The sequence below is a fragment of the Gobius niger genome, assembly GCF_951799975.1.
Source record: "Gobius niger genome assembly, chromosome: 6".
Classification (NCBI taxonomy): Eukaryota; Metazoa; Chordata; class Actinopteri; order Gobiiformes; family Gobiidae; genus Gobius; species Gobius niger.
Window position 1 is genome coordinate 35,765,147 of NC_136857.1, and position 12,275 is coordinate 35,777,421.

The 12,275-nt window shown below is 42.4% G+C and overlaps 1 protein-coding gene across 1 annotated transcript in view; it reads right to left on the bottom strand.

Moving 5' to 3' along the window:
- Nucleotides 1-12,275, bottom strand: part of LOC306964223 (BMP/retinoic acid-inducible neural-specific protein 3-like) — a 265,623-nt gene that overhangs the window by 55,854 nt on the left and 197,494 nt on the right. Inside the window, exon 5 of the mRNA XM_079558193.1 lies at nucleotides 1,305-1,410. Within this exon, the coding sequence (XP_079414319.1) occupies nucleotides 1,305-1,410 (106 nt within the window). The remainder of the gene's footprint in view (nucleotides 1-1,304; nucleotides 1,411-12,275) is intronic.

Consider the following 12,275-nt stretch of genomic DNA (forward strand, 5'->3'; position numbering starts at 1 on the left):
TGCCTGCCCTCTGTTGCTTTGACTCTGGGGGTGTGCGTTGTTGACGGGACAGAGATCCTCTCTGCAGTGAGGAGGCTCACTCTGAGACTAGCCTTCCAAAATATCAGACACTGCCTGATGCCGGTCGTAGCTCGTTTCACTGTCTCACTGTACGACCTACGACTAAAGGTTTTCCCCATGGTGACCGTGGCACATTCTCTCCTCTCTCTTTCTCTCTGTTCAGTTAACAGCGGGACAAATGCAACTCTCTGCCCTGTGAAAGCGTGAAAAGTTGTGAGGAAAAGTGTGATGAGCTGAGAGGGAAGGCAAAAAGGCAGAGAGATGCTCTGTGGCGCTGGTGACAGATAGAGCTGCGCACAACACACTGAGCAGCACGAGGCAGCGCTAATTCTGTCTGTAATAAAACCAGATGAACTCGAGTCCAAAAGATTTCTAAGACGACTTTCATCACATATCTATGGATCAGCTTATTGGCTTCTATTTCTCTGCGGCCTAATGCCTGCCTTAAAATGTTTCTTTTTGGAACGTATTCCAATAGTTTGATGTGCTTAATAATTGTAAATGTGGCATATGATTAAAAGCAGGATTCTCAGTCTGAGTCAGTGTTTAAGCTGCTCAAGACGTTAGCATGCTACCGGTTAGCAACTGTCATCAACCAACTGTCAATGGCTTCAACACGATAAACACAGTGTGACTCACATCTATGAACACTGAGGGAACACTACAGCTCAGCTCTGAACTGTGTCACATGTTGTATCCAAGGCTAGATGTTTGGAGCATTCAGAGCTGACTGTTGAAGCTAAATGCTAACCGGTAGCATGCTAACATCTTAAACACTGACTCACTGGTTTCTCCACATAAACGTGCGCTCTCTGGGGCCGTGTGTTTAGTGTTATCTTCATAAAAATGCCACTGTCAATCAGCTGTGTTCTTGTATATCCTGAGTAGAGATATTGTTACATGTTGTAGTGCTGCATCATTCCAGCCGCCATAACAACAAGTCACATGACTGAAAGGCATGTATTAGCAGCTTATTCAAAAACTATATCCAAAATCCCCTCCAAAAAAATCTTCATAACTAATATACACATCAACAATATAAAACCATAAATTTAAACCACTATTTTGATTTTGCAGATTAAAATACAGGCATTATTATTTGCAGAAAAAGTTTCAAATCAATGAATCTGAACTGTATTTTTCCCTATAAATAAAGATATTGACAGTAGATTGAGGTGGTCCCGGTCCCTGCAGTGTGTCCTAGGCTCTTCCTGTAGTGAAACAGTAAATAATTGAAACCGTACCTTGCAGCTGGACCTTGTTCTCGGGACTCTGCACCAGGACTGAGCTGACCGAGTCCAGGTTGTCATAGTTACTGCATCCGAGGGGACCGGTCCGGGTCTCCGTCACCTAGGCAACAACAGCGTCATTAAAATAAGCAATAAATCACCAGTCTAAATGAACATGGATGATTCTGTGCCTGAGTGAAGATGATGTGGGACAAATGGACTTTTGCATCTCATGGCGTCGGCCCCGGGGAAAGAGTGATTCGAGGTCTGACGAAGAACTGAGCGGGAATCAGAAATCCAGATCCAGGAGAGCGGGTAAAGTGAACAGTTTTGGCAGTCTAGTAGCAATATAGATGAAAGCATTCTGCCGTGTCAACTTTTCAGGAAAGAAAGTAAATTGGGCAGATAATGATCCACCTTTGCAACTCAAAGTAAACCCGGCATGTTTACTAAAATGGATGTTATACATAAATAAATACACACTGCCGTTCAGAAGTTTGGGTCACTTAAAATATCCTTGTTTTTAGAAGAAAATATGTTATTTTTTAATGAGGATAACATTAAAGTAATCACAAATAAAGTCTAGACATGGCAAAGGACTGTTGTATTTTTTATGGAGGAGCTCCACAGGTGACAGAGGTCATGAAGCAATGCTAATGGTGATTTGTGTTATTGCTAATCGTGTTAAAGGCTAATGGATGATTAGAAAACACTCGTGCAGTGACTTTAGCACAACGGTAAACTTTTGTGCTGATTCGAGAAGCTCTATCTGCCATTCCAAAAGTCCGGGACATCTCGGCCCCTAATGTTTTTATTCTACAGAAGGCTCAATACTGGATTAAAGTAGTACTTTTTAGCAAATGTATTTTTCCTTTCAAAATCAAGAGTTTTGTAGACAGGCTTTGGAGGCCCCCCGTAGTGCCTCTGAGGCCCCCCAATGGGAACCACTGAGCTATATAATAAATACATAATTATTTACCAAAAAAAAGGGTCAAACGAGGAGGTATCCGGGAAAGACTCAGCAAAGCTACACAAGTAGGTGGTAGCTTCATGGGAAGTTGTTTTTACTATTTAACATCATGAAGGATGTCAAGCTGTGAGACCGGACTGAACTGAAGTTTGCATGTTTAGGTATAAAAGCATTGTGTAGGTAGAATTTTTTTCTCCGTGCAAAAATGCTAGATTTTGTTTTCTACTTCAAATCAAGGGCAAATATACTGATTTAAAAAACGATGTAACTATATATATACACACACACACACACACACACACACACACGCATGTTTGTAATCCTATCTTAGTAAGAACACTCATAGACATAATGTATTACCCGACCCTAACCCTGAACCCTATGCCCCTAACCCTAACCTTAATCCTAACCCTAATCTAAACCCAATTCTGACCCTAAAACCACATATTAACTCTCAAACAGTCCAGACCACCCAAATGTCCTCACTTTACAAAAATGTATTCACTCTGTTGGTTAAAAACTCAAACTGGTCCTCACAATGTTGTATGTACAAGCACACAAACACACACGCAAGTCTGTAATGCTATCTTTGTGAGGACACTCATAGACATAATGTATTACGCAGACCCTAACACTGAACCCTAACCCCTGACCTTAATCCTAACCCTAGTCTAAACCCAATCCTAACCCTAACCCTAAAACCACATCTTGACCCTCAAACAGTCCTTCAAATAAGTGACCACCCAAAATGTCCTCACTCTGTTGCTGTTAAACTATGAATGAACACATGGAATTAGGTCTGAAACAAAAAAAGGGTGAAATAAGGGTTAAATTCTTTTAAAAAGCCGCCCTTTATTTTTGGCATTTTCTCAAAGAGCTTAAAATGTCACCGTCTGTGAAGTGAAAACCATTTGTGGCGACGACATCATGAAGCTCATTGAGAAAATGTCAAAAGCCGTAATCAAGGCTAAAAACTATTTCACCTTTGTTTGTTTCAAACATAATTCCACATGTGTTCATTCATAAATCAAAGCCGTCAGTGAGAGTCTACACTGTAAACCGTCTTCACAAAAAAGTGTTTGAAGACTTTTTGCAGTGCAGGGAGTAAAATGAAGCGCCCTCTGGCTCCAAGAGAAACTTTTGTATAGACACAGGACAAGAATCATGTGTTCCAATGTTTTTGCAGGAGTAGCATTAGAAGATTCATGGTTAAAAGCTCAGGCCCAGCACTGACCAGTGTCCTTGGGCAAGGCACTTCCCCCTTACTAACGTGTGAGTTTAAAGGGATATTTCAGGATTTTTGACATAGGGCCTCATTTCCCAGTTATCCAGTGTTGCTGATTTCTGGAGATATTTTTTTTGTAATTCATGCAGTTCTTATATTTGAAGAGTTTCGTGGCGCTAGGCTAATGCAAGGCTAGCGCATTGAAAACAGTCTGACCCGCTCCACAGTGCACCTGAGGCAAATCACTTATAACTAGTGATGGGCGAGTGAGGCCTTGTAACACTTTGAGGCTTTCCTGCAAAAAAGTGTTATACGCTTCGAAGTCTCTGCGCCGTTTCATTCTCTTCGAACACTGCCCTCTTGTGGACAAACTTTATTATCGCGACATTTCATGAACACGACTGAAGCACCGACACAATCATGCGGAAGAGAAGTTTCAAAGTTTTTAGTTTTTATTATTTGCAGCCTGATATTGAGGTTTGGATGATTAAATCAATCATAGGCTGATAAATAAGAGTCATTTTCTTTGTTAACGTGGTCTGTGCTTCACGGTGCTCCAGTGGGCGGGGCCTCAGTCACCTGCGGCTCTGCTGCTAAAGGCGGGACATGAATGCACAATCTTTTTACTTCATTCAGTCAGAGATAATTTTGGCACTATTTGCTGTAGACGGCGCTCCTTACGTTCAGCTCCTGATCAGCTCCACGCCTGCTTTAGTATCTGTTCAAAAGCAGGACTTTGTAAAGAATAAGAAAATACAAAATGTATTCTGGCCCACAGCCACTTTCACCACATGAGCGCAATTAAATGGGAAATGGGGGAAATACAGCACATTTATTTCTTTATGACTAATGATTTACATCACTATATGAATGAGGAAACCTCTGTTGTTTAGCGCCTCGCCGCTGAAGGCAGCTCAGTGAGTCGCTCTGAGCAGATGACCCGCTTTGAGACATAACACGGAACTCACAGAATTAAGCAGTTTTCGAGACAGTCACATGACCAGGTGTTACTGAAAGAGGCTCCGACGCAGTGTTTCGAAGCATCTGCTTCAGGAAGAGCAACCCAAGCTCCGGAGCGCCGGGATTTTTGGCCGTCACTACTTATAACGCCAGACTAACCATATAAATGTTTGTGTCCATAGAATCATTTAAAATAACTTATATTTGAGCAGCAGCAGCTTCGTGGTTGAATAAGCTACGCAGCGGCGGAGTGATCTGCTAGAAAATAGTCCCTCAAAATGCGACAATTCATATGCTGCAGGGTCAGCTATATTTCAAAAATAATTCTATGGACACAGACGGTTAGTGGTTAGTCTGGGGTTATAAGTGATTTGCCTCAGGTGCTCTGTGAACTGCATGAATTACAAAAAAATATCTCCAGAAATCAGCAACACTCTGGATAAGGCCCTATGTCAAAAATCCTGAAATATCCCTTTAAGTGACTGGCTGTTTGCGCAGATTGACAGCCACGTTTGCGTTAATCCGCCCCAGGAACTGCAGCTGAACAACACACAGTGAAGCTGGTCGTGTTTCCCTGAAGCGGCTCAAGTATTTTCAGTGATTTTGCATGTCCTCGTTTCGCCTCAGCCTCCGCACCACTCCAGTCACTGATGGAAGATGTTTCGATTGACCTTTTGTCCAAGACGGCGGCCGGGCGGCATTCATTCTCAGATCATTTGCAAAAAGAAAGCGTCTGATTCTCCTTTCTTTGTTGTGACATGTCGAGGAGTGGTTAAGTGCGCCTCGTTTTTCCACCATTGTGGGGGCGAGCGGACACAGCTTTGTTTTTGAGAGACTGGTCGTCAGCGGGTTTTAAAGAGACAGATGGAAGGAGACGACACAATGAGGGTCACTCAGGGCTGGGACGAACGCTTAACAGGACGTGCATAAAGAGGAGCGGGAAACGTGCGAGAATTCAGCAAAAACACGAGTAAAAACACACACGTCACTTCTGCAAAGGAGGAAAAACAAATTAACTTTTACTGAGATGAATTATTCTAAAACAGGTTTTGAGTGAGCGGGAAACCAGGTGCTCTGGAGGAAACAAACCCAAGCAAAGTACATTTCTTATCTTTTTTTTTTGTAAATGCAGCATTTGTGGAAGAAAAACAGAATGCAGGAGCGGCCCGAATCTAAATATAACATTTTTTATTGATTGTTCACACCGAAGTTAGAGTCTACAAAGTGCAAAGTAATCGTGTCTATCTCAGCGAGCGATTCACGAGGCTGAAATGTGGATTGGATGAACGCGTTAGAAAAATGTCAGGCAGGTGGAAACGTGCTCGGACAGAAGGTGAGCGGAAGGACTTAAGACTCTCGTGTTTTGAGGACAGAGTAGTTTGGTTACCGCAGCTTTAAGTATGAACCTGTATGGAAACAAAACAGTATACACTGTGTTCCAAATTATTATGCAAATGACATTTTTCTAAGATTTTCTAAATTGTCAACTCAAAGGAGAGTCAGCATAATTTTTAAGTCTTTAACTGGTAGAGGATCATTTAAATGTGGTGGAAAAAATTTCCTAGTGATAACAGTATTTTTTTCAAAAATAAATATAGTAAAAACCTCAAAATCCACTGTTCCAAATTATTATGCAACTCATCGTTTCAATACATTTTAAAGCTTGTAATTAACTGAAAATGGTCATTTGTTGTATTTGTAGCATTAGGAGGTCATATTTACTGAAATCAAAAGCTATTTCAATCAAAAAAATATTAACAGGTCAAGTTATATTTTACCATAGGAGCCCTTGTGTGATAGCAGCTTCAAAATTCTTAAATCCATTAAAATTGTGAGTTTTTGGAGAGTTTCTGCTTGGATTTGTTTGCAGAGTGTCAGAATAGCCTCCCAGAGCTGCCGTTTGGATGAAAACTGCCTCCCACCCTCATAGAAGTTTTTTTTGTTGAGGCTCCAAAGGTTCTCAACAGGGTTGAGGTCAGGGGAGGAGGGGGTCCACATCATGAGTTTCTCTCCTTTTTTGCCCATAGCAGCCAGTGATGCAGAGGTATTCTTTACAGTATGACATGGTACGTTGTCATGCATGAAGAGGATTTTGTTCGGGAAAGCACGGCTCTTCATTTTGTAGCATAGAAGACAGTGGTCAGTCAGAAACTCCACATATTTTTCAAAGGTCCTTTTCACACCTTCAGGGAGCCTAAAAGGGCCTAAAGGGGCCGACCAGCTCTCTCACCATGATTCTGGCCCAAAACATGACTCCTCTACCTCTTTACTGACGTCACAGCCTTGTTGGGACATTGTGGCCATTCACCAACCATTCACTACTCCATTGATCTGACCATCCAGGGTTACACAGCCTCATCAGTGAACAAGACTGTTTGAAAATGAGTCCTCATGTATTTCTGAGCCACTGCAGACGTTTCTGTTCATCAGCATTCAATTAACCGTTTAGGGGAGGCCCGGATTGAAGGTTTATGCACAACTGCAGCCTCTGGAGGGTCATACACCTTGATGTTTGGGAGACTCCAGAGGCACCAGCAGCTTCAAATACCTGTATGCTGCTTTGTGGCATCTGTTCTCCTAATCTGATGTGTTTGTCTGGCAGAAACCGTCCATATTGTGCCTTTATCGGCACAAACCGGAGTGTGCTCTGAATCATCCACAAATCTCTTATCAGTTCGATGATTACGCTTAATCTTTCATGAAATATCGAAGGTTTTCATACCTAGACCAAGGCATTCAACTATTTCACGCTTTTCATCAGCAGAAAGTCCCTTTTTCTTTCCCATATTGCTTGAAAATGATGATCTGCATAATAAAGTGGAACACCCTTTTTCAGTAGTTTTTCCCTTAACTGGGCTTAACCGGAAAACTAATCATCCCAGGTCTCTGAGATTAATGTCAGTGATTCATAGAGCCCCAAGACACGCAGTGTAAAGACATTAAAGAGCGGGTATGCTTTTTCACTTTATCACTATCTTACACTGTTGGATAGAAAATGCAATGTTACCGTAAATTCCGGAATATATTGATCATCAGCCAATGGAAACATTAGACTTTTCCTTCATGCGCGGTCAGATTCACAGAGAACGGTGACCTACAGGTACATTTACTTTTATTAAGAACTTTGATTATATTATTCTTTTATTCACTATATTGTGAGGAGCACTTCCACTTTACTGTGAGGACGTCGAAGTGCTCCTAAGGTGTTGTTATGCCTTACAATATAGTTCCCCTTTTTATCCACTTAGAAAATTGACACGTTTAATTTGGTGTGACTATACTTGGATCGTGTAACTTTTCACAAAACTGTATTTAAATTGGGGAAACATGGAAGAGCTTGGTAGCTTTTAACTTCATCCCAGTTTGGAGCTATAGTATGCTGAGAGAGGCTAAATGCTAACAACCAGCGGTGGGAGATTCGAGTCCCATGACTTGACTTTAGTCGCAATTTTCAGGACTTGAGACTTACTTGACCAAAGCTCTAAAAAGACTTGACCTGGGACTTGCAGCTTGTGACTTGAGGCCTATGACTCGTAATGAGTTGCTGTGACTTTGTAGTTATTATTTATTTGAGTGAAACTGTTGAAAGATCAGGATTCATTGTGTTAAAGCGGTGCATCTATGTTTATATTTGGTAATTAGCCACATGCTTTTTCAGCTTCTGATGGAGCGTCTGATCAATACAGCAAGAAAAGACAGGAGGAAATACGACGTGTTTTCTACAGTGAGTGAAGAGGTGAAGATTCATGACTTTTGATTCACGTTCACCTCTGGACCCTCCATACTATTTCAGCGGTAAGAGAGTTAAACACATTAATCCTGGTGCCACCGCTCCGTGTGGAGGAACACTGTGATACATGCGAGTGACACATGACACAATATTCAGTATGGCCGTACAAATCTATAAATTAGGCGCACCGTTTTATAAGCCGCAAGGTTCAAAGGGTGGGAAAAAAGTAGAAGCTTATAGTCGGGAAATTATGGTATTCCAAAAAATTGGTTGATTTTACTTTGCGATGAAAGGAACAAGATTCAGAGATTACTCAAAGTTGCACTTCCACTCCACAGGCTGATTAGAAATGTATTAATTATGTTAAAACTCACAAATGATTTAGTTAATTTCACGATGGCTGCCAGCCCTCTCAGAGTCTGTGGGGCAGATTAAATTTAAAGAGATAGATTCGTCTAAAAATGCGTTATGAAAATGATGAACAATGGCACGGCACGAGAAGTTTAAAGACGAAACAATTCCGGGGCAATAACACTTAAATCAAATCATGGCGCTGTCATTACTCTCGTGAAACACGCGCCTCCGTATTAGCGCCGGTGTGAGGGAGTATTGGATGTGCCAGATGATAAGCCATATGGCAGGGCCTTGACTGATGACTGGAGCCTTCCATTTCCGCTTTGCAGACGATTCTCACTGTAGCTACAATCTGCTGGATTAACAATACTTAACGGGACATTATTGGCCACCTGTAACTGCTCCGGAGATACGATCGCCTCGTTTTTACAATTCGAGCCTGGAGGAGAATATGCTTCAGCGTTGGCGTTTTTTTTCTGAAGGCGAAACCAATGGCCGCTGGTTGCTCTGCTTTATGACTGCGACGCTCGGGGCTGCAGTACCTCCACATATGGGCCGCAAAACAAGCTAGTTTTCCATTAGAACGCATTGGACGCATTGTTGAGTGTAGAATCAAATTTAAAATCCAGCTCCTCACATTTAAATCCATAAAGGGTTTGGCTCCGCTCTATCTCCAAGATCTATTGTTCCATATCGACCAACCAGAGACTTTGCTCTCAAAACTCCAAGTGATTCCTCCAGTCACTGCAGGATGCACAGCCTTTAGTTCCAAGCTCCAGTTTTATGGAATAAACTCCCAGCCCACGTTAAAGAAGCAGACACAGTCCCTCCATTTAACACTTGGCTCAAAACGTACCTCTGAGAATGAGCTCATGATCAGGTCAGTTAGGTAAAGCTCTGACCCACCGCCTGAAGTAAAGCTGCCTCAGGAGGAACACTGGTCCACTGAGCGCCATCCTCTTCTTACAGACATTGTCTTGTTATGATACAATATTTCTTTTATCTGTAGCCTTTTTATTACTATTCACATGGTGTCTCCTGTCCCACTCCCCCTCGGGAGTGCCTGTCTAGATCGAACGGAGGAACCCGGCCTACAGGGATTGGACACTGAGGACTGGACGTTCTGCGATCTTGGCCCATCTGCTGAGGGACTCCCATTGGCCCTGGGTCTATTGTCCGTCCATGGGAGTAGATCTCGCCTTCTGTGGTTCTCCCTAAGGTTTCTCCATTTTCCCCGTGGGTTTTGAGTTTTTCCTAGCAGTGCTGGAGACTCTAAGGACAGGGGAACCCCGTGCCGCCTGCTGCCGACGCTCATTTGGACATTATGTTTGCCTGAACTTAACATTGTCATACTTATTGCTCTGTTTTACTGCCTTAATGTTCGGTGCAGCCCTGTGAGGAAACTCCTACAAAACCATTGATTGATTGATTGATTGATTAAAGTAACTGTAAAAACAGGTTTCTACGACTTTGGAACTCTCTACAGCTGGATATTCCTCCTGTGATAACACTGGGTTAGTTACAATTAAAGAAACCAGGCTGGTTTTCGTGAGGAACATTTACAATACTCGTACTCATATAATAATGAGGGCCGGTCTTAGATTGACAGGTCGAGGAGATATTGGCACGGTTACAATCGAACTACATGTCTCGCCAGGGCCGAGTCTACAGTGAATATGTTAATATTTGTGAATGAATACTCGTAGGAAACCGGCATTTGCAACAGTAGTAGCTACTTCCAGGATATCCCCAGCTCTCCCATGAAAACTAAAAATCTCCCCATCGACCACTGCAGGAAACATCAATACTTTCACCTACCGTGTCTCCTGAGATTCCTCTGCTTTTGACCCATCCTTCAAAGCAAGGTTAAACAGCAAAGGTTACACAGTAAAATCAACCTCTCCAGCAACAACTAACCTTATTACAAGGCCTCAGGTAATGGGGTGCTCCCCAGGGGTCACTTCTAGGGCTTACATATTTCTCATTTTACATATATTGATTGTTCGTGTCAGAGAAGCGTTCTGTTCATGAGTCATTCATTAAAATAAACGAACAATCCCGAGCATCACCGTAGCTGCCAGTAATGTTGACTCAAGCCTCGTTCGTGCAGGATTAGAATTACCTTGGGACCTAAAGTAAATGTTAATGAGCGCTCGCTAACAAACCAGGCCAAGGAAGTAGCGCTAACAACACAAATGGAAGGGATGTTATCGTTCAATCTTATTATTATCTGACCATCATTTCTGAAAAAAACTGTTTGAGTCAAGATTTTATTTTATTTTTTCATCCATCCATCCATCCATCCATCCATCCATCCATCCATCCATCCATCCATCCATCCATCCATCCATCCATCCATCCATCTGACGTTCATAAGGAATCTCAAACAGACCAAACTTCCTAAACTTGTTGGTGAACTTTTAAATGTATAGCTGAGTCCTTTCCCACAAACTGTGTGCCTGCGTGGTTTTCAGCTGCACAGCGGCTGAGGAGAGTGACCTGCAGCGTGTGGTGGAGGCAGCCAGCCGGACGCTCCGCTCTGTATATGCCACACGGATGAAGAGGAGGGCAACATTTACAAGGACACGGCACACCCCGGGCACTCGCTGTTTGAGCTCCTGCCCTCAGGCAAACGCTTTAGAGCGTTAAAAACTCAGCAGCAGACTGAGGGACAGTTTCCTCCACCATCATACTATAGCACTTAAACAGCACATTGTAGCTGCTGCTATTGTTGTTGTCTGTGTGAGTTTTATTATTATTCAAGAGCTGTAAGCATTATATTATATTATAGTCCCTTTTCCATTTGATGGAGCTTTTATTAGTCAACAAAAATATCTGGAGATTTCAGTCATAGTTAGGGCTGGGTACTGTTATCGACATCACTACTTTAACGATAACTGCTTTTCGATACCTATGTTATTTTAATTGAATAAAGTAAGGGATAATGCATAGAACGCTGGTCATTATCGGGAAAATAAGCACCGACAGGGCGAACCGGACCCCGACGCGAAGCGGAGGGGTCTTGTTTCGCCCTGCGTTCTATACATTATCCCGCTTATTATACGGCCATTTGTCAACTAAACACACACAACATAAACTTCGTACACTTTTATGAAGGCCGAAAGGTTTATTTAATGACTTCCGCGACAAATAGTTCCCAAAGGTTTGCGCGTTGCTCGGCAACGTTTTGCTAAGCTAGAAGCAGCAAGGCTAGTAGTTAGCCTAGCTACTTAGTTGAAGGCGCAGTTGGAGAGGAGGAATGGTGGCGAATCTCTGGGTAAGTTGAAAGTCAGACTCACGCTAACTTCACGAGCGATTCCCCCAACTTCTCTCGCAGTGACGGGGACAGATAGTGTCGCTACTACGTACGCGCGGAGTGATATGAAAGCACCAACTCATTATTTTTTTCAGAGGTCCTTTATCAGAAAATAATGACCGGTAGAACGTTGGGAAATCCCATTCAAATCAACAGAGCGTTCTACTTACGTTGTGAAGAGCCGTATAATAAAATAATATAATATGTATAAAAAGTATCATTGAGGAGAAAATCCTAAAAAACAGCACAACAGAAAGAAAACAGGCCACAGCAGCGTCACCTATAACCTTTTGAGCAGAGCTCAAGCGTTGATAAAAAGAGAGAAAGGACATTATTCCTCCTGAGCTGCAGAGACAGATCCACATCAGGCACTGATTTATTTCAGATAAACTTTTCTAAATTCATTGTACTGTTCCACAAAGTGAAAACTC